General features: G+C 36.1%; 2 protein-coding genes across 4 annotated transcripts in view; both read right to left on the bottom strand.

Moving 5' to 3' along the window:
* The window catches only part of tyw1 (tRNA-yW synthesizing protein 1 homolog (S. cerevisiae)), a 194,347-nt gene extending 175,904 nt beyond the window's left edge, over window positions 1-18,443 (bottom strand). The window contains exons 1-8 of one of the 2 annotated variants that reach the window (XM_056243113.1): window positions 18,207-18,443; window positions 17,711-17,841; window positions 17,464-17,598; window positions 17,259-17,360; window positions 15,924-16,118; window positions 15,561-15,839; window positions 14,094-14,213; window positions 5,254-5,386 (exon numbers count right to left, since the gene is read on the bottom strand). In XM_056243113.1, the coding sequence (XP_056099088.1) occupies window positions 5,254-5,386; window positions 14,094-14,213; window positions 15,561-15,839; window positions 15,924-16,118; window positions 17,259-17,360; window positions 17,464-17,598; window positions 17,711-17,841; window positions 18,207-18,267 (1,156 nt within the window). In that variant the 5' untranslated portion in view covers window positions 18,268-18,443. The remainder of the gene's footprint in view (window positions 1-5,253; window positions 5,387-14,093; window positions 14,214-15,560; window positions 15,840-15,923; window positions 16,119-17,258; window positions 17,361-17,463; window positions 17,599-17,710; window positions 17,842-18,206) is intronic. The other variant, XM_056243114.1, reaches the window with a different exon arrangement.
* A 605-nt stretch (window positions 18,444-19,048) lies between these two features.
* On the bottom strand, window positions 19,049-22,610 carry tmem120ab (transmembrane protein 120Ab). Of its 2 annotated transcripts, XM_056243166.1 has the most exons (12): window positions 22,381-22,604; window positions 22,186-22,304; window positions 21,968-22,084; window positions 21,822-21,881; window positions 21,151-21,246; window positions 20,979-21,068; window positions 20,744-20,809; window positions 19,918-19,979; window positions 19,710-19,802; window positions 19,568-19,632; window positions 19,335-19,403; window positions 19,049-19,176 (listed from the first exon to the last, which is right to left on the bottom strand). In XM_056243166.1, the coding sequence occupies exons 1-12, from the start codon at window positions 22,447-22,449 to the stop codon at window positions 19,066-19,068; spliced, it is 1,017 nt and encodes a 338-aa protein (XP_056099141.1). In that variant the 5' UTR covers window positions 22,450-22,604; the 3' UTR covers window positions 19,049-19,065. The 2 variants fall into 2 exon arrangements, with proteins under 2 accessions (XP_056099141.1, XP_056099142.1); XM_056243167.1 differs by lacking the exon at window positions 20,979-21,068 and having other exon boundaries at window positions 22,381-22,610.
* Between the last annotated feature and the right edge of the window lie 643 nt (window positions 22,611-23,253).

The following is a 23,253-nucleotide window of genomic DNA, read 5'->3' as shown; positions in this document are numbered from 1 at the left end:
TTCACTGTAACAGGGTCATTTAGTAAAGGGGGCGTGTCAAAATACACTCAAAAGCCTATAAATCATAAATAAAAACTCAGAACTTCACAAAAATTGATGAGCACATGTGTCATGACATGGTGAAGGAGCATGCAGAGTTTCATGGAGATCGGACCATAGGTGGCGCTATAACTGTCAAAAAGGTCGCCTATTATTAGGTGTTCAAGCACGAAGTGAATCCGAGCCAATCAGAAAATAGCACTATTGTATCTGGGTAAGATTTAACGCAACAACCAATGACAAAAATGTATCCCATCATATTTATGTATGTAAAAATCACTCGTACATATTTTTTTCTCTCATCAATACTGAATATGTTCATCAGCGGTTACAGTTATATCAAGCAAGGATACGTTTGTGTTTTATTTTGTGATTACACCGGAATGAATAAGAGTCCGCAACGGCGATAGATTGAAGCGCGCGTCCGAGTGAAGCCTGCGCGAGGCACAGAGCACTGTATCCATGCAACTGATCGCCGCGGCAACGAGCGCGCAGCTTGAGTTCAAAAACACATTTTAGCGCTAGATTTCTTATTTAATAGCGAACTAAATGAATGATCTGCTAGTTAACTGAAGATGTTTTATTTATTTATATTACGTACATGGTGGGACAGACTTTACTGGATCTAAAAAAAAAAAATCTAACCATAGTGAAGTGGTGGCTTTCTTAATATGTTTAAAATAATTTTGCAAGGGTTCTTCACACACACACACACACACACACACACACAAAAAAAGGTTTCTCTACCTCTCTCTTCCTCTCTAAATGCCCACAAAATCTGACTAAGCATCCAAGAAAAAAGCAAAGTTATAGATACAGATATGGAAGTTGTTCGGTTTTTTTTTGTTTGTTTTTTTTGTTGCTGTGCACTTTACTACCTGTGGTCCTTTAAGTGTGTTAGAAAAACTGATGGCTGACTGACTCAAAACATTATTTTGGCTATAGCCTTTTTTGTTGCTGTTTTTAGTTTAAAGTAGTCTAAAGCTAAATTTAAAGACTCAGATGTTCTGTCTTTTATTAATTTTATTTTACATTCTACAGGAAAGTTGTATGTCAAGCCCTAAGTCTAAAGCTAAATTTAAAGACTCAGATGTTCTGTCTTTTATTAATTTTATTTTACATTCTACAGGAAAGTTGTATGTCAAGCCCTAAGCTGCTCCCAATAACCAAGCTGCTATGTTAATACATGTTGCTTGCAAATAAATACACAGGTGTCAATTCATTATGCATTGTCTTCTCTTAAATGTAATACTTAATGTACATTGTTGTTAAATATAGTTTAATAAGTAATGCTACATGATAAAAAGAAGTCTTCAAATAGACCCTGTAATCGGTGATCGGTATCGGTATCGGGTGATACAGCTTCCAGTAATCGGCGATCGGTGATCGGCCCCAAAAATCCTGATCGGAGCACCCCTAATTTTTTGTCAGAGTTTATCACTTCATTTTTATTGGCACTTCACATCAATGCAGCAATGTGGTAAATCATGGTAAATCACGATAGAAACATGGTAAATCATAGTAAAAAATACTATTACATGGTGTATCATGGCAAATCATGCTAGCAATGTGATGAATCATGGTAAATCATGCTACAATCCTGGTAAATCATTCTAGAATGTGGTATATCATGGTAAATCATCCTATAACATGGTAAATCATGGTAAACTATGTTAAATCATGCTAGATTCATGGTAAATCATACTGGAACATGGTAGATCATGAAAAATCACACTAAATTTGGTATATCATGGTAAATCATGCTAAAACATGGTCTATTCCATCTATGATGTCAATGGTTAAATGCTTGCTACATAAAACTTAATGTCTTTTGATGTTTTTGTGCTTAACGGCCTTAAAGGCCTTAACTGCTTGAACACCGCTAAATGCTGCTTGCAGCTTTAATTTTAATCGTAATTGTAATGCTAAATGCTCTCATACTTGCAAGTCATGAAAATCAACATAAAAATCCATCACCTTACAGATCCGTTTTAAAGTAATAAAATTAAACCTAAATAAGAACTAACACAATTGTGGAGAAAATGACAATTTTATCCCAGCAATACATTCTTGGAACAGAAGTGGGTGATGTTCATCCCTAAGAGTATCTTAGACTTACCACAATAACATCCCAGTTCATTTGGAGTTACACCTACAAGTCCTATTCAAATTTGAGGATAAATGAGTGACTACTTGTGACAATATATCCATGAAGAGGACGTCCATTCTAATTAGGTTTCATCCATCAAGGTTAACCAGACGTAAACAAGGGCACAGTTCATGCAGAGTCTGCCAGTCACTAGATATGCAGCATTTCCTCTTAATTTAGTCTCTCTCAGGACCATATGAAGCTGACAGGAGCAAAAAATGTCCATCACACTGATGACGAACATCACCGAAACAGAACTTCACAAGATCAATGACGCACTGCTATGGTATGATCGAAGTTTCATTACCTCAGGTTTTCATTACAAGCTGTTATTTATGGCGTGAGGTGAATGAAGAGGAATTTCAAGGCTTTAACTTCCACCAGCCTCCATCACTCTGACCAAACACATTTGCCCTCTTTCTCTGCTCTAGCTGCTGTATTTCTTCTGCCCTTAAAGAAAGTGACTTAAAACAATTTCAGAGTTCTTTAGTTCTCTCCCTCATTCATCTTTAAATCATCGCTAATAATGCCGAAGGGAATAATTTCAGTTTATCATTAAAATAACAGCGAGCGAGAGGACGTTACCAGTCAGCCCCTCAGGAAATGAGTGTTATATAATCTCACATCAGAACCTTCTCTAGAATGCAGGCAAGATCAGCTAAATTACATACATTAGTTTGTGCATTCACAGTTCAAAACTCAACTTGCAAAAACAAACCACCATGAGGTGGCCACCACTTAATTCAGGGTGCCTCTAACGATGAAATGTCTAGACTATATTTTCTTCCAAAATAAAATAGAACAGAATGTGAATATTAAAAACATTTACAATATTCTAATAGTCTTAGGCTGTAATATGTACATAAACACCTATTATGTGATTCGTAATATATAAATAATATGATACAAATCCCCCTTCTCTCTTCATGTCTGTTTTAATCACTCTGTCAGGGTTTATTTTGTATAAATAACAAACAGACTGTGCATTTATTATCTTCTATTACAATACGATAAGCCAATAACTATTTTCATGTTATGGCAGATAAATGGCTGATATGAAAATTATGAAATTTTTTTCAAAATTAAACTAAAAATAAAACAAACTAAAATCAATAGTTTTACTGTAAATGCTACAAGTGAATTTACTAGTCGATATTAAAACGCACAAATATCTAATATCGACTAATCCATAAATAAATGTAAAAATAAAATCTCCAGTGTAATTGAAATGGTACCAACATACGCAGGCATCCCTAATTGAAATGATGTAGTTATGCGAGAGAAATTAAACTGCAGAATGCTGAGATTAAACAATAAGAATTAAATATTCCAGACAGCTGTGTACTAAAACAACTTAAATTGTTCATTATACATTTTGGGTAAGAAATGACCTGGACACATTCTTGACGGGTTGGGTGAAATTCACCTTATAACACTGCATTACCAATGAAACAGGATAATATTATCTCAATTCGTGTCTCATACTGTGGAGATCTCTTGGTCTCTATTGATTGTGAGTTTGTGATATCAAGCATGTTAAACTAACAGCATGCTCAGAAGTGTTGCACATTGCCGCAAGCACAGTGGACACTGATTGGTAGTACACACAACCTTGGTGGAAACGCGAGTACCGGCCAGCCTCTGGTGTGCAGTGTGTGTATGCGGCTGGAGGCAGGTTGGTCTAATATAAGGTGTGGAGCTAAAGACTCAAGGAAACTCCAGCAGCAGGAGAGGAGTAATTGGGCTTTGCTGCATCATTAAGCTCTGTTAGGCACAGTCACACCATCAGAGGCTCCATCAGAAACCAGACGACAGGGGGTGAAATTTGTAGTGCACAATAGGAGAAAACTTTTTAGCTCCCCAGCCAGTTTATTAATAACAAACATGAGAGCGCTTACGGAAAGCAAAAGCTGTCAAAAGTGTGAGAAACAATCATAAACGAAACTAGGTTTACAATAACGGGGTGACACTTTGTCAGCGGCAAGGACCTAATTATTATCATCAGGGCCCTGGCATCCAGTTTTTTTGTTTTTTTTTTGATAGATGAAACAACCATCTCAGATGTACTCAATTAAAGCAGCTAGGAAAGCAGGAAACAATTGTCCATCATCTGGGAAATGGGACACAACAGTAAACAGTGAGGAGCGTGTGTAGCTTGTGTGCTTAAACTGATATAAAGAAGCTACAGCTGTCGAATTTGCAGAGCTAGTATAATTTTAATAGCGAGAGTTTTCATTAGTGGTGGACCACTATTACTCATATTTTAGGTTAGAGATCTGAACAAACCCTAACCACAATTCTTGCAGACTCCGCAATTTGTGCTATAGACATGACATCAAAACAGCCATTACTCCAGTCTTTAGTGTCTCATGATCGTTTTGAAATCATTCTAATACTTGATTTGCTGCTCAAGAAACATTTTTTATAATGTTTAATATCTGTGTGGAAACCGTCAAACTTTCTTTGATGAATAGAAGGTTCAAAAGAACAGCATTTATTTGAAATAGAAATCTTTTGTAACATTACAAATGTCTTAACTGTCACTTTTGATAAATTATGTTGCGTCCTTTTATTAATTTCTTAATAAGAAATTGCTGATCCCAAACTTTAGTGCAACGTGCTAAAATGTCCCAAAAAAATGATTTGGTTATAATAAATTAATTAGGTGGAAGTGAAATTTGAATCACGCGGTGAAATTCTCAACAACAAAAAAATTTAATAGAACGCTAAAGAGGGTTTTGCAAGCTAAAAGCTACAAAAACAACAGGAAAAGAAAATAACGGCACATCTACCACCCACAATAACCTAACATTATAGTGGGTGAGTACTGCATGTAAATATTGCATGAAAACGAACCACATTATTTCTGTAAAAAAAATGTTTTAAATATAACATGAACAGTGAATGTACAAGCTACAAAGACATTTAAATTTTCATTACAGAAACAGAGAGATGAAAAGAAGTGTGCACTTGCGCAGATATCCACTATACAACAACTTTTATGTGTCACAGACATCTTTCTATGCGTGAGTGAATAACACATGCGGGTTAAGGTCATGCTGTACCTTGTTTAGTCAGAGCATCTCTCAAGGCAGGAGTGATCATCTCTCTCCGCTCCTCCTCTGTCTCGCTCTTCCTCACTCCATTCTGCTTTGACAGCTTCACCCTCTGGGACTCCTCTTCATCTCCCTCCATCCTCTGCAGCACATACAAATCACAAAGAAAAAAAGACAAAACCAGTCACATATTGAAAAAAACAACTCATTCATAGTAACACAACCAATGGCAGTGCGTCAGTGGAACAAAATGAGTCTGAACTTTCTCAAAATATTATTCAATATGTACATAACTAACGAGATCAAATTAACTCTTGTTTTATTCAATTTTCTTACTAATTTGCATAACTCAGAGATATGATTTTTCAGTCTGCCAGCCCAGGTGAGTTTTAATCACTGTACCAATACCTTGAGATCGATTATTCAGCCAACAACACTGAAAATACATCTTACCAAAACATTTCAGCGGGGAAAATAAAAACTTACAACACAGCCTTTGAAACAGACTACTTTGATGCAGATGAGAAAGTGGCTGTGAGGGATCCAAGTAAATATTATGCTTAACCTTACTACATATCTTTCCTCTCTTACACCTGTTTCCCACTAAACGCACAAGCAGAGCAGAAGCAGAGCAGAAGCTGTGCGTATGCTGAGCGGGAGCAGCACTCGCCCATTTTATTTTTTTTCACACTGGCTGCGTTTGTCACGCTTAGCTGAACCTTGTTTACGACAAATAGACTAATTTTGTCAGCTTTTTCAGGTGTTCTCCTTCGACCACTGTCTGTGCAGCATACTCTGCTGCGATGCGACCATGTTCCCCCTTTTTTTCGTGTTAACTATTTTGACCTAAAACAATGCACTTTGGCTTTAATTCAGTGCGAGCAGCGCAGCAAAAATAGACTTGGTGGCGAAAGCCTGACTTTTGATTTCCTGCATTTTTCCCTAAATGTTACTATTCCATATTTCTTCCCTAAGTATATATATTATGTCGGTATTTGCAATTTTTTTCCACACTAAAAGGTCAGAGACAGTCTGGTTTTCAGTTTCAGACACTGTGAGTCAAAGGTGCGGTACTGTATGTGGCAGATGAAGGGAATCATCATTCTAAGCTGGACTCCATAGGTCATAGTAAATGCTCTTACCCTGACAGCATGTCACAATACATTCAAAGGATCTATATGAAATGTGCAGTACATAAAACACAAGGCTGTCAAAACAATTAATTACTAAAAACCACACCAATTTATCATTGTAAGGCTCAGTTTGTGCTCTTACCATACCTTAGATTTATACATTTCAAATAAAAAAACAGACATAGTATCAATATGTTTACTCCTTTAGCTTCAATAAAAATAAATAAAAACAGAACAAAAATTTAAAACAAAAACAGAAAAAACCTGAACAACAACAACAACAAAAATCTATCCTTTTCAGCCCATTCTAAACTATGTTCTTTCAAACTACAATGTTCATGTAAACAAATAGGCACTTAAGCCCTACAGGTGCTTCCTTCTGATATTAATTTTCCTACCAGTGGCACGTCTCTGCCCCATCGTCTCTGCCTGCCTTGATTTGTGTTCTTGAGACAAAACTTTGAGGTCCCTCAACATCCGGTCTGAGAGACAGGTGCTAAACCTGCTGTGTTTCAGTGTGACTTTGATTGTTTGTTCCAGAGTACACAACGTCCCTTGAGCAAAATCCAACAGTAATAGCAGCTAGCAGGTGGAAGGCACCAGGTGGGGTTGGGTTGAGAAGCGGACATTATGCCCTTTCACAGCAAGATCTGTCATGGAACTGCCATGCACAACGTAGAGTTGACTAGGCTGCAATCGTCGGCTCTCTGCACCCCTCCTCTTTCAGATTGGCAGAACTGAAGCAGCTCTCTTTAGCTGGAAACGCTCCATTTCCCACAAACCACCCTTGCAAGTGTCAGCGGCGATGCAGGCAGTGGCCCTGCAGAGTTCAGGCTGATCAGCTGACACATTCAGACTGACAGCCAGCCAAAATGACAACAAGCCGCTCCGGCTGCCGCCCGTCCCACACGGGCTGATGTGGCCGCAGGACAATGCCCATTCACGAGCGGTTATCTCAATTTCCACCTTGCTAATACTACACAGTGAAAATACTGCCTCAATCCACACATGCACTAAGCCTATGCATGACATTGAAATGTGTGCTTTAATATATATGTATATATTAATCTGCAAATACTCAGTGGACTACCAGAATAATGTCTCAAATGAGCTATAAAGGAACAGTTCAACTAAAAATAAAAATACTGTCATTTACTAACCCTCATGTCATTCCAAACCTGAATGTTATGCTCTGGAACACACACAGAAAAAGAGGATTTTTGGAGAATTGTCACAACTTTACAGTTGCATGAAAAGATTTGTTCGACGAGTCTTCAAATTAAATTGATCAAATAACTTTGTTTCACAGAATAAAGAAATTTATACAGGTTTGTAGCGAAATAAGGAGGAGCGTGAATTTTAATTTTTGGGTGAACTATTTCTTTAACACGAAAAGTAAGAGGCTCTTAGGCAGTGGCTATTGATTTTAGGAGTGGGAGTGAGTCTATACTCCGGTTATTACCAAATTGGATAATGGAAAGGAGTCAACAGCCACTTATTTGGTTTATTAAGGATAGGGACAATCTCAATTGTAGAGAGCATTTAACTAGAAATAAGGACCGTGCAGGATATATCACCTACACTTTTGGCCCACTTTCCTAGGAGAGAAACCTAACTTTAAATAAATAAATAAATAATAATATATTACTGACTGAACAGCAATGTATGTTTTAAATGAATTGATCATTAATTTGCATTTGCAATTTTGCAAATTGATCAAACATGACAGTACAGACATTTATAATGTTACAACAGATATCTATTTCAAATAAACACTGTTCTAATGTAAAATGTTTTTTTAGCAACCAATCAGAATATCAAAATGATTTCTGAAGTATCATGTGACGCTGAAGACTGAAGTAATGATTCTGAAAACTCAGTAGCCACCACAGGAATTACATTTTAAAATATATTACAAAAGAATACCGTTATTTTAAATTGCAATACTTTTTTACAACATTACCAATTTTATTTTTTAATCAAAGAAAGCAGCCCTGGTAAACGGAAGAGACATTAAAAAAATATAGATGGCCTTTAAGGGGGTCTTTAAAGGTGAAAATTCTGCACCACTAGCAGCCCCATATGAACATTTTCTAAAAGGTTTCTGCCACTGCTAGAACAAACCCTCTCAAAACTCATGCCAGTGTTTGAGCCAAATGTAACCTACATCGTGCCACTCCAACAAGCCATACAGAAACTGCCACAGAGTCATACACACAAGCCTATGAATGGATTACATGTTATCTCTGCACCTCAAACTGGGATGACCAATTATTTTAAATTAAACTCATAAATAGAAATTCTTTTCTTTTTATATAAAAAAAAATATCACTACTAAAGCAGTGCAGATCATACAGGAATGCAAGGTCAGGAGTCTGCATTAGTAAAGCCAAGATACAATATGTCTCTGATGCCATCTGGAGCCAAAGCGGAGTAATTCTTCACCCGCAAGACCCATATCTACACAATCTAGACACACTGTATTTCAAAACAGTTGTCATTATTCCAGTGTCATTAATACATAATTATTCACCACTAAGAATGTGAATTATGCATGCATCTAATTATGGCTTGCATATTATCTAATATGAAATAATATGCTGAGAAAATTTGCATTAATGTAAGAACCCTTTCAAAATGTATGCACTGCTCTTAAATGACAAAAATGATAAACTACAGCAAAATCAAACAGAGAGCAGAGCAGATGACCAACTGACAGATGCATCATGTTACCAGAGTATTAAAGTAATGGTGTGTTTCTCCTCCGTGTTAAAAGTGCAACTGTTCTGGGAGAGCGTGAAGATGAAACAAACTCAGAGATAAACAAACCAGTTTAGCTAGATCAACATAAGAGTACCAATGGCATTTGCTGAAAATAAGGGTTATTAGAGGTTTGTGACTTTTGGTGGAGCATTGAGCAGTGACTCACACAAACAGTAGAAGGTAGACAATACTTCTGTCACTAAACTAGAAACAAAATTGAAGTGTCTTTTATGTTAAAATACATCCCATCACATCTAAATACGCAGAAACAAGTGGCATACTGTGGCATTATCAAAAAATTACTTTTTGTAGCATTCTGACCAGCCTGACACAGCAATACTGGCTCAACCAATGGAGTGAGTTTGGAGTGAGACTATCTGATTGGCTGACTAATGGGAGATGGGATGAGCGTTCAGAAAACCTTCTTGCAAATCTGTTTGGTGGTGACAATGACACAGAAAGGACACACTTCACCTCTCAGACATGAAAGTCCTAATGCATCGAACTTCTAACATGATGGTTTTAGAGTACAGCAATATATTCAGCAAAATTAACAAATTAAACATGCAGAGAGACATTTTATCTATTATCATTTGACTGGATCTCAGATGTGTTATTGCTGGTTAAATTTTTTTAGCCTGGCCATACAGACTTGGTTGAGAGGGAAAAGTCATTATGATCATTTCTTTGAAATAACAATGAATCATTCACAATATAACCAGAAACCTCACTTTCTATCATTCTCACACTATCATTTCCACACCTGACCAATTTAATTTAATGATGTCTTTCAATTAATTGGGAGCCCTAATAGTTACATTTTAAGTAAAGTTTTAAATCAATTAAACTACTCTTCTTCAAATAATCAAATTAAGTGATTAGTGAAATTAAGTAAAGTCCCCAAATTAAAATATTACTCTAAGATAAGCAAATTTTTGGATTGTTGCAGTTCTGCATTCCCATGCATCAAATTTACTTAAGGATCTTTGGCCGCTGCATCAGTCTTGAGCCATAAGCTCAGTGTTTTTAAGGGTGTTTTCACATACACATGCAAATGAACCAAACCCAGCTCAGTTACAGTGAACCAGCAAGGGAACTAGCTGCAAGTGAACTCAGTGTTTTTTTGTTCAAAATATAATTGGACTTAAACGTTCAGTAAACTATTTCTAAAAACGCTGTTGAAAGTGGATCGGACCGAGCACAACAACACACTTGTAGCCAAACAGCAGTAGGGGGCATGTCCACTCATGATGGGGGAGGAGAGAGAGTGAGCAAGAGGGAGATTTGAAGAAAGAGAGATGGCTGAGAGACATGACAAAAGAGAAAAGCTCAGAGGAATATCACTAGGCAAGAGCTTTAGCACCCGCGTTAATATTAGAAATGTTTTTAACACTGCAGAGACTGAAGCGGGAACGCCTGAAAACAGATGCAGAGGTTGCTTTGTTTCTGCTCCATACGCGAGTAATACGTGAGTTTTGAGTAGGGCTGGGTATCGATTCAGATGTTCAAATTCGATTCGATTTCGATTCACAAGCTCACAGTTCGATTCGATTTCGATTCTCGATTCGATTCTCGATTCGAATTTCAATTCCTGATTCGATTCTCGATTCGACTATAATGAATATAGATGTAATACAAATCTCAGTCTAAATATCAGTTATCATTTTTTAGACAATTTTTTATTACATTGATCTCACCTAAATGTTTGTTTTAACAATGGGTTTTTTTTTTGTTAAGAGTTTATGCAACACATGGAAGCTTGATTTCAATCTTTGAATTAAATTGAAAAAAGTAGCACAAATAAATAGAATAGGCCTAAAAAGACAAATAAAGAGACATAAAAAGAAAAGTTTTTGGGTAGGTCAGAAATACTACAGAAACTGAATAAAGTAATCCAATGTAAAATAACACTGGATAGTCTTTTAGTCCTGACTGAATTAAATACATAGGCTATTAATTCTGATTCCTTACAATTAATGCTTTATTATGTTGTTTTGACAACAAAATTAATGACAGACACATATGGCTGCGTTCACTTTAAGAACTAGTGCACGGATCCATAACCGTTTCATTATACTGTCTGTCACACGCGTTTTATGCTTATTTAAGACATAACCGACTGTCTTTACGAGGTTACTCACCAAGACCAGAGTTTTGACATCATTTTGCGTGTTTTTAACTGTTAAAGCGATATAATCCACGAAAAATAACTTTTGTTACTGGCGAGCTGTTTGTTGTGAGGCGGATTTAGGCTGCACGCAATGAAAAACATGCACGAGTGCGCGAGCACAGGATAGTTTAAAATTGCTTGAAAAAAGACGTGAAAGTGATAAACGTTAGTTACGATGCAATGCTGGCCCGATTGTGCAAGTGAATCGTGTCCCGACTCCTAAACACGAGTGTGTATCGACGCCTGCAGCGCTTGACGCTTGCCTTGTGCAGAGAGACACAAGACGCAGCACCGCGAGCCCTGAATATGGAAAAAATCGATTCGTGGCCATTGAGAATCGATTTTGAATCGACCACATTTAAAAAAACGATTAATCGAAAAATCGATTTTTTTGCCCAGCCCTAGTTTTGAGAATGTGCTGCTGGTGACTGACAAAGAACTCTTGCTTCTGTTGTGTACTGTATGTTCATGTTTTGCTCTTCGTTCTCGTTCGTTCATCATCGCTTTATTTTTTGTAAAGCTTTATTTTGCTTCGCTTCTGTTATGATAGAGACATTCACGCTTGCATTGCGTGTTTGTGCATTTTGGGGGCGGAGCAATGAAGGGAGGGGTGTGTTTGTTTGGGTTGATTTCAAATATCAACTGTGTTCAATGATGATTCTCAGAAATCGCTTACTGCACCTTAAAAATGGGACTAAATGGAACCACAAAAGGATCAAAAGGAAAAAGTACGGTTCTTTGTGGGTGCTTTTAGGGGGTCTGGGATCACATGAGGTGTTTGCAAATTCATATTATATCGGCCTGAGACCGCTTGAAGTGCTCAAACTAGTGGTGAAAACGCCCAGGGATAATACATCAAAAGTTCAAAGTACTTCAACTTTGTAAAATGCGTCTCAAAATCACAGCATTCCTCTGTAGTCTCGATGTTTCTGAACACAAATGCTTTCATTTTTGATAACTAATTGTACTACAATAATTAATTAAACTGACAGCCCAAGTAAATAAATCAATAATGCTAATAAATTCATCAGGATTTTTCATATCCCTATTTGCTCTCTCTCCTGTAATTGTCTGCCAGCATAGACAAATTCATAGCTTCTGGGATTTCATTCGATCTATCGGGAACATCACAATCGACTGATTGCTTGAGAAGCAAACCACATTTCCAAACACATCTTCTGAATCTGTTTAAACATGCTCCCAATCCTGAAGGCATCCATAAAGGGATCTTACTGGATTATAAGGGGGTTGGGATCTTCTCGGCTCTAGCGCTCACAGCCTCTCTGTTGCGGATAGGATGCGAGAGTGTGCATATGCGCGTGTATGGGAAGATTTGTCTGCGCTTCGGTCTCATGAATCACTCCGCGCACAGGCCTGTAGAGTGGGCGTCAGTGATCACAGTTCACGGTTACGTAAGTCCTCCCAGCGCCTGCTGGAGCTGCTGTCTGCTGTAGCAAACCATCTGCCACTCAGTCTCCTTCAATGGAGCCACTGCCGATGACTCTCCAGCACTCTGTCCTTTTAAAAGAAGAGTTCACCTAACTCTGTCATTATTTACTCACCCTCACGTCAGTCCAAAACCGCTCGCTGTAAAAATAAAATTGTCCAACCCAAGTATAAATTCGAAGCATCTTTAAGCTGCTCTTGCCACACAACGACAGCTCATAGAGATTACGTCATGCTCCAAAATAGTACCTTCACAGCGGTCCATACTAATTGTAGGCTATATTCCAAGTCCTCTGAAGCCAAACGATAGATTTGCATGAGGAAAAGATAGAAATTTAAAGGGATGGTTCACCCAAAAATGGAAATTCTGTCATTTACTTGCCCTCATGTCATTCCAAACTTCCCTATTGTCATTCAAAAGACTTTTGTTCATCTTTGAAAATAAAATAAAGATATTTTAAATTAAACTCTAGAGATTTCTGCCCCTCCATTAAAAGTCTTCTCACCCAAAACTTTGACAATTCAAAAAGTCAAAGAGATCATAAAGAAATTCATATGAATCAAGTGGTTTAATACAAGTCTTCACAAGAGACAAGATCACTTTATATGATGGAGCGACTTAATTTAGGCTTTTATTCAGATAATATTTTTTTATAAACGTCCATGAAATATGTTAAAAAGAAGCTCAACCATACTTGCCAGAAGAGACTTCATTGGTTCTTGTGCGTCAAGCAAGTGCAGTTGAGCTTCTGTTGATCATTTTTGATGTTCTCTATGTATGTGCATTGATCAATGTTTGTATGCGAATAAAAGCCTAAATTAAAACTGTTTGTCATATAAAGTGATCATGTACCTTCAAAAGACTTTGATTAAACAGCTTGATTCATATGGATTTATTTTACAATGTCTCTATGAACTTTTTGAAGTGTCAAAGTTGTAGTTGTTTAGACATTCAGTGGTTTAATTAAAAAAGAAACTAATTTGTAGTTTCGAAGATAAACGAAAATCTCATGGGTGTGGAACAACATTAGAGTAATTGACAGAATTTAAATTGAGTGAACACACCCTTTAAATCATTATGTATTAAGTCAAGACGTTAGCTTGTCAACAATATCATGTAATGTTATTTTTACCTCATAATAAAAAGAGCTGCGAACAGATTCTACTTTGTATTTCACAGAACACAAAATAGTAACATATGGGTTTGTGGTGTGAGGGCGAGGAAATATAGACAGTATTTTCATTTTTGGGTGAACTATCCCTTTAAACCCTGACTAAACGGCATCTGATAGAGCAAAAAATGTGAGTAAACAAAGAGGAGCTGGTTTTGTTTATACCTTGGCTTTCTTCATACGATTCATCACATTCCCAAGGTCCTCCATGTCAATGACGGAGCCATGAGACTTCTCTTCCTCAGCAGAGGACTCCGCATCACTGCTGGACTCCATCAGCTCCTCCTGAAAAAAAAAAAAAAAAAAAAATTTAACTTCTCTAAGAAGCATATATTGCTGTTGTTTTGTTTTTGCAAAAACAACAACCCTCAGGCAAAATCCTGCAGGCACCCCTGAAGTGAACCAGATCATTTTAAAAGTCAACATTTAATGCCAACAATTTGGTCGGGATTTTATCCGTCAGGATTTGGTTGGATCAAAAGTGGGATGTAATATTATTTGTTAAAACTTAAAGTCACTACTACAATACTAGGTTCTGGGTGTTGGTGTGATGTCAATAGAGCCCTCTATGATTGTGTTTACACCTGGTATTAAGATGTGTTTTAATACCAGGGTCTACAACGTTTTGAGCTTGTCCACTTTCAACCACTTCCAGAGGTAGTCGAAAACGCATTCGACCGGATTGCTTTCGTAGTGTAAACGCTCATGTGGTCGAATGTGTTCAAACAGCCACAAAAGATCATCTATTCTCCGTCTACTGACTTAATGCGTAAACATTACCCTAACCCTTATTTTGTCTATTAGATTAAAAAAGATCAACAAAAAAAAAAAACATCCATTTACATGACCATAGACCCTCCACTTGAAGAAATCAGGACAAAAGAGACACCAGGTGTAAAAGGATATGCGTCTCCCTCGTCTACTTGTGATCCGATCGACCAAAACGCATCTTAATACCAGGTGCAAACAGGGCCTATTATATTCTGGTCTCTAGATATGGCTCAACTCCCACCTTCTATAGATGTCCTACTTTTAGAAATGTGGTTCTGGTCCAGATGAATGTAGCTAATGATGGCATAGAGATGCTGAGTTGAATTATTCTGAATGTTAAAATATATTTTTCTAATCTTGTATGACTCGTAGCTATGTCTAAAATAAAACATTAACAAATGCTTTGCTTGAATTGATAGCTCTGAATTGTATTAGTTCGAATTTCTGATGATTGCATAAAGCTGAATTAAATAACTGATTAATAAAGTGCATTTTAATAGACTTGTAAACAAACAGGGATGCACTGTTTATTTGCAGACAAATTAGGTAGTAACAGTCAGTTACTTCATTGTTTGGCTCTCTAATCAGTGGACAATTTCAGTGGGAAAGGGGAAAAATGGGAATTAAAGGAGCTTAACTTTATGAGAACGAAGTTTCCAAAAGGTAAAATATATGAGTGGGACATCTAAAAGAATAAAAAATCCCCTCAGAAGTCTGTAATGTCACCCCTGCTGTTCAGATCCCATTTACAAGAGTGCACCACAGACTGCAGGGGAACAATCTGCTCTCTGGGTGTGCAGCGCGAGAGCAGTTACCATGACTACATGTGTTCAAAGACATCAGAGAGGAGGGCTGGCTTGCCTCAGAGTTGTTCTTCTCAGCGAGCGAGCGACTGTCCTCTGCCTCCTCCTTATGTTTCTTCTTATTCTTGCAGCTGCTCTTCTTGCACTTGCCAGAGCAGGCTTTCTTCTCCCCTTTGGCCAGGGCCTGCAGCCGGCTCAGGAGCTTCGTTTTCCAGGCCTGAAAGTCGGCCTGCACGCTGCCATGTCGGCTCTTCACCACGTTGCAGTCGCCTTCTCCTCTGGTCATGATCCGTGCGCCACTCAGCATCCACAACCACTTATCTATGCTCTTACTGACCTGAAAACAGAAAATATATTTAGTGCAAGATTCATGCAACACAATCCAATCAAAAACAGATGCTAAAATGCAGGCGTGTCTCACAGTGTTGTAATGGCCCACATAAACGGAGTTCCCCAGCCCAAAGACAGCATATCTCATTCCCTTCAGGTATGTTTTCCCATATCGGAAGTCAGTGGACGCTTCCTCAAGCCATTTGCAGAACCATTCGGCGCTCTCTGTGGGCTGTCCGTCAGTGTATGTGGCCACCAGGAACACACAGATCATCTTGCTTGTACACTAGAGAAGAATGATATGGGAGCATGAAGACATTTTTGAGATGGACAAGAGTGATTACCAAGTACTAAATGGGTGAACTGGGTATTATTTCCCTATTATTTCCCTAAAATCAAAAGAAAAACATTTATATTACAATCACTATAACTATATTTTATATTTTTTATAAATATCATTTCTAAAGGACCTTTTGACACAAATTTTCATTTTTTTTGTGTGTGAAAAATGTATAATACAATAATTAAAATTCTCTGCCTGGACAACAATTATTATTTTATTTTTTTAATAAATGAAATTCAGTACAACAGATACTGCCATGATGTGTACTTTTTAATGGCACATTAAGAACGTTTTTCTCCCATGGCATTACAGTAGACTACATACAATTGTTATAAAATTTTATCATAATGGTATTACAGTAGGCTTAGTTTAATTTATCCAAAATACTTCTTTTTTATTATTATTTTAATTTTTATTTTGGGTAAAATATGATCTGGACTTTTCTTGACCGTTTTTGAGATTTACCTAATGTTACCTAAACATCATGAATAAACCATGATACATCACTTATAATGCTATATAACTGCTGGAAGGACGACAACTGGGGTCTTTCAGACTATGAGCTGTCCTGTGATGGATGGATTCAGCTCAACTTTGCACTGATTCAGACTGTGAGAATGGACACATTTAAATTCAATCAAAAAAAACTTTTCAGAAGCAGTTGTGTGCAGTTATCTGGCAGTACTGAAGTCATTCAGGGACACTTAAATTAAATTATGATAATTTGCTCTTTAAACTCTTGAGGTTTAATTATTTAGGGTCTAGTGAGATAAAACGCTGGTCAATCTTTTTACATTCCGCTCAGGGAGAAGTATTGTGATTAACTGCCTTAATATCAATATTTCCTTTAAATGTAAGTGTGGTAAGTGGTAATTAAAAGATATGAAGCTCCCAGTAATTCCTATTATATTCTTCATTCCTAAAGATATATTCTTATCATAAAGTCATGACAAATCCTCAAGTTTAAATAATCCATTTCCACTTCCTCAAAATTGAAAATGATCCACCTGTCTGAAATGCAGTATGGGACCAGTCCAGCACATTTTGGACAGTGAAATAACACTGAAAACAAGCTATGCTCACCTCCTCAGCCAGTCTGTCATCTGGGTCATACTCTTTCATATCTATAACCTCACACTGGATCCCCTGAGTGCTGACGTCTTCAGCAAGCTCTTTTGCAAACCCCTAAGCAAAGTTAAGAATAGTAAACCACACATTGGCATGTAATTCTTTGAATTAGGCCATTTCGCGAAAATAATAATAACAATTGTATGTATACTGTATATACCTTTGCTGTTCCTGTCTGTGATCCATAGAAGACTTTGACCCCAGAAACATGAATGACCTTTTCTGTTACAGGTGAAAGTTCCTGTTTTTTTGCAGACTTATATGGCCATGGATTTACAGGGTTGACCGTTTTTGACTATAAAAGAAAAAGACAATGTTATGTTGTGCGTTCATTATAAACTACAAGGCAAAACATAACAAATACTTTAAGTAGCAGAGAATCTTTAAGTGTAAACACACTTAATTACCTTTTTGAAAAGCATGTTGACAATAAACCAGACTCCTATGAGAACAGCAGCAGTAGTGTACACATAAAACCTGTTCTGCCACACAGACAGCAGGTAACTCTCAGTGAAATCCCAAACATCATTCAAAGCACCTGTGAATGCAAGAAAATACAATTTCTGCAAAATAATATCACTTAACCTGTCGGGAATGATGCAAGCACAAAATAAGCAACATTAGTTGTTGAGGAGATAGACAATCGTTATGGAACGGCTGTGTCTCAAAACCTAGTACGCTGCCTACCTAAACAGCATTGTTTACTTATAGCCGCGTTAAAATACGCCGAAGGAAGGTAGGGAGCTCACTAGGTTTTGACACACAGCCTAACCGTGCAAAAATAAGTGCATGAGCATACTACATAGAGCATGGCTCTACTGCTATATATGATTAGCAGTTTAATTTAACTCATATTATATGGGTTATTATTAGCCATGCGTTTCAAAATAAACCTAACGTTACCTTGCAAATCAGCTCCGACTGTAGAATACACCAAACTCGAAAACACCGCTAAAAACAACATTTTCTGTTGTCTATCGAACAAGACAGTACTGTTTATAAATATATAACATCAGCCAGCCAAATATCTAACTTAATTTGTCGCATATAAATATCTGGCTCACTTTACGGCTGCACGTCGAAGGGCGCCGCCATATTGTTATGACAAGAATGCTGGGAAAATGAGGTCATCTCAGGTCATTTAACTCCGCAAGTGAGGATTCACTTTGAAGTTTGATTTTTTTAATCATAATAATACGTATATAATTTATTTGAATCATGTAATAAAAAGTTTATTATTATTATTATTACTACTACTACTCCTACAACAATTGTTGTTGTTGTTGTTGTTATCATCCACGTGAGTCTTCATTGGTTGAATCAATAATAATATGCATTTAATTTGTTTATATCATATAAATAAATTGATAAATTAATAAATAAATAAAGCACTATTGTTATTGTGTTGTTGTAATTAACATTATTAATATTATTGAAATAAGTTAATGTGTTGGTCTTCATTAATTAAATATAGTTTACATAAAACAAATAACACTCTTCATTCTTATAGTTTATTCAAGTCTGGAAATTTCACTTAAATATACAAACAACTTTATTATAGATTGTTCAACATCCAACATCCGTTCAAAACAAAATGCAGTATGCATGTTCTCTGGAAGATAATAAAAAAAATTAAGACTTTTTTTGATTTTCTTACACAAAGATTTTTCTGTAGGTCCATTATTGACTTACATTTTAAGTCTTATTTTTCAGCTTATTTTGCAAAAATATATTTTTTTTTTACACGAAAGCTTTTAAAAAATCACAGACTCTTGGTATTTTGCTGGGTTTGGCGTTTGTGACGAACAACTGCAAGTGTTGTGAAAAAATTTCCCGCAAACAGAACCAGAAAGCAGAAGCCACACATGGAAGCCTACAGTGAAAAAGGATAAAGGTTTTAGATATAAGATGATTGCAACTTCAAAATCACACTTTCAACAGATTTATTCATAAGTATAGTGAATCTGACATATTTTTTCACTTCAGTGTCATGATGTTGTGGAAAGATCTATAAAAATAACATGCACTGACCTGCCATTCTTTACATTCAGGGAGCTGAACCATTCTGAACAGTGAAATACTGTTCCAAAGCTGCCAGAACTGCATGAGACATAGACAACATTCAGTGTTCACCAAGATATACACCAAAAATTACTGTTCATATAATGGCATTTCATATGTGGTTCCATTTTCAAAGATTTATTCTTTAAAATCTGACTATTATGATATATTTATATTCTGAAATATTAAAAACAAATACTTACATGACCCAGGAAGAGAAAGGGGAGAAGAAATGTTAGTCCCCGCCACATCCACGACTGAAATCCCTCTGTTTAAACAAAAATAATGTTTATAGCTTTAAAGTGGCATAAAGCTTTTCACTTTCTTCAAGTCAGAAATCCTTACCAACAGTCAAATCCAAGTTGTGTCGTTCCCCTAGTGCTTTTAGCCTGTAGAGACACCCACTTTGATAGTAGTACTGAAGACACTGCACAAAGCCTAAAAGAGAAAGTGATACGTTTGCCTTCAAAATCTCTCAATATTACAGTGTTGGTATTTTTCTTGCAACAGATGTTTTACAGGGAGGTGTTAGCATGTAGGGCTTGTAACTTACTTTGATACAAACAATAGGCCAGAAATTGGTTCCTGAAAGACTGGTATGTTTCACCATCTGGCCTATACAACAGAATTGTTGTTTGAGGGCAAATACCAGCAATTTACTGATTCATAAATCATCATTCATTGTTTTGGTGCTGATGCATTTAATATCAACATAAGATTGTGCCTATTCCTTAATTCCTTGTGAAAGATAGTAGTGTTATTTAAATTAGCTTTTTAGTTTTCATTTTATTTTCAGTTTGTGGTTCAGTAATTTTGTGCTTTTGTCATTTTTTTTAAACAACCAGATTTTTTTTTACCATTTCAACTTAATATTATTATTATTTTCAGTTAGTTGCTATAAGGCAAAATTCTTAAATAATAATGTTGTTTTTAATGTTGTTTTAACACTTTACAGCATTATAAAAGTATTTTTAATGTATTAATAATACTTTTAATGCACCTTTTAATGCATTGTATTGAGTAACCTCAATCATAATACATTATAATACTTATGTTACGTCTTTAAAATGTATTATGCATTAAAACATGAAAAAACAACCAATTGCATGTAACAAGGAAACTTTGGTCACAATTATTTATGAAAATATATCAATTGTGCTGGCAAATCGATTAATCACGATGAATTGCATCGAACATAAAAGTGTGTGTGTATACACACATACAGTATATATTTCCAAACTTTTATGTTATAGCGATTAATCGCGATTAATCGATTTGACAGCACTAGATATCATTCATTATAACTTACATTATGAATAAATTATAATGCATTATACATAAAGGATTTGGTCTGAAATGAATAGTCTGAAATGACTCACCAGGTTAGCATGACCCCAGACAGAAAGGTGGAAATGTAGTGGTGGAAAACCCACCAGCCTTTAATCCTATATAAATCAAAGCATATACATGGTTTTAGAGACGGCACAAGCCAGAGTAGGTCCTTGCGAGAGCTTATTAAATCCACCATTGATCAAACGTTTCGCGGGTGAACGCATCAATGTCACATCTTCAAACCTGAAAAGTCTCTTAAAGTTTCATCTGACAGTTTCTGACCTGGATCCATTGCTGATGAGGACGCTTTCACGGATTGTCAGGGTGCAATAGTACCAAACCAACAGGAAGTTAAGAAGGGCATCGAAAACTCTACAGAAACACAGCAAAAGCAAGCATGAAATGTGAAGTGAGGGAAGGCTTGTCAGACAGACCCGTGTGAACTCAGTCTTACCTGTAGCTGATGAAGAAGCGACATATGAAGGTCAGCAGGAACAGAATCACGGTCACATACAGCTTGAACCTTTCATACTCATCTTTGTATTCAGCTCTAAATTACAAAGTGTACAGGCATATGATAAAATAAGTATAAAATATAAGCTGAAAGTCGATAAACTGAGAAGCAAAATTGTGTGCATTTTTGTTGCACTGTAAAAAAAATATTTTCATAATTTGTTATCACAATAATGTTTTCTTTTGTCAAATGAACTTAGATGATTTATGTGGTTCAGATATATATAATATAATAATATTTTGAGTTTCTGTTGATTAAACCAATCTCCTTAATTGCATTAACTAAAATGTAAGGCAATAAGTATACAGTGCATCTTCTAAAGTACTTGTTTTCAAATTTAAATAATTAGAAATGTATTGTATATTAATTATTCAAATAACTATAAATAAGTTTTAACATGTAGGCCTATACATTTATTTTTTTAAATTGGTAACACAAAAATTATTTTGTCAATGGTACAAGCTTAATTCTAGATATCTCAAAACAAGCCTCAAAATATTATGAAAAATAAACGTATATCTTGTTTGAAATATTTTCATTTTTTGTAGTGTTCATAAAGCTATTGATATACATTTTATGTATATTTCAGTAGATGTTTTTTTGGTGCTTACTTTGCCTCTTTGCTTGGAAGGTTGACATTCACACTCCCAAGGACAAGGCTGAGATAAAGCCTTGAAAAGACAAGCAAAAATAACATTCAACTTGTAACTACAAAGCTAACCTTCCGAAACAGACTCATTTAATAATCTTCCAGTACCCATTTTTCTTTGGAATAAATTCTTCCATTTGAAAGATTAGGCTTGGCATATTTTGAATGTGACCTTTGACCTCCTTCACCTCATTCTTCTCCTCTTCAGTCAGTCCTTTATCAAATCTATAATTCAGAGTAGGAAATGTATATTAAATTGCTACAATCATAGTCAGCATAACAGATCATAAAGAAAAAAAGACCAAATAAAAACACATTTTATTTACTTAGTCAAAGATTTTAAATTGTCCTTTAAATTCTTTTTCTGGCGAGATATGGAGGCAGCAAAGCTTTTTTGAAGTTTGGAGACTTCCTCTAACTTCTGCAGGTAAAGCCGATGGGTCTCCTGGACACAGAAATGTTTTATTTCAACAGAAAAGTTCAGTTGTTTTGTAAGGTCTTTAGCAAGGATAATATCGTACCTGAAGCTGCTGTAATTCTTTCTCCTGAACCTTCCATTCTTGAAGGGCTGTTGCGAGTGATGTCGACATGTAAAACTTTCTCAGTACAACTACTCAGTTAAACAAACCAGATTTCTCTTTCTTGGATAACTAAATGCAGTAAAACAAACTGTGATGGAAACACAGCAATGTATTCAATGCAGATTTCTATATGTCGTATTTAAAGAGAGCTTCAGTTTAGAAGCATTTCAATAGACAATCTTCGTCGTATCTCTTATTTCTTAGCGATTGCAATATAGGCTTGAACTTTGTAGTGAACTTTGACAGACCAACTTGACTGACCTATGACACACTTGGTTGCCTGCACTTTATAGGAAGGGCTACATGTTCAGGGTTTCAACACTGTGAATTCTGACATATGAAATAATGTGAAATTGTATTTAGCTATTACAGAAACTTCATTGCACATATAAAAACATTATTACACTCGAGAATGCATAGAGTCTAGTTATTTATGCTCTAAAGTCTCATGCCTTAGTTGCATAATCCAATAATCCCTCATAAATTCCATTGATGTAGAAAGTAAGAGAACAGCTGAAACAATGAAAACTTGAACTTTAATCGAGAGATAACATCTTTAAATACCTTACAGCAGCATTCAGGTCAAATATTGGCCTATTTTTGTTTCAATATCTTAAACTACTGCCTGGTCATGTATTATAGGAACTTTCAATGAATACGGTACACTTTGGTGTCTCATTATTTATTTTTGTTTTTAAAGCATTATAGACATAAATTCCCCCTTTATTGTGTGAGTCCTGTATGTTAGATGAACTATTAGGCTGTGTGTGTGTGTGTGTGTGTGTGTGTTTGTGTGTGTGTGTGTGTGTGTGT

The sequence above is a fragment of the Rhinichthys klamathensis genome, unplaced genomic scaffold (assembly GCF_029890125.1).
Source record: "Rhinichthys klamathensis goyatoka isolate OS25496 unplaced genomic scaffold, OSU_Roscu_1.1 h1tg000781l_1, whole genome shotgun sequence".
Lineage (NCBI taxonomy): Eukaryota > Metazoa > Chordata > Actinopteri > Cypriniformes > Leuciscidae > Rhinichthys > Rhinichthys klamathensis.
This window is presented reverse-complemented; position numbering and strand designations above follow the sequence as displayed.

What these genes read in the sequence shown, in the direction of transcription:
- tmem120ab (XM_056243166.1), bottom strand. Translation starts at nt 22,449, where the DNA reads ATGTCGACATCACTCGCAACAGCCCTTCAAGAATGGAAGGTTCAGGAG. An exon ending in TTTATTCCAAAGAAAAATGG is followed by an intron (nt 21,882 to 21,967) that starts GTACTGGAAGAT and finishes TGTCTTTTCAAG; the next exon opens with GCTTTATCTCAGCCTTGTCC. An exon ending in CTTCCAAGCAAAGAGGCAAA is followed by an intron (nt 21,247 to 21,821) that starts GTAAGCACCAAA and finishes TTTGTAATTTAG; the next exon opens with AGCTGAATACAAAGATGAGT.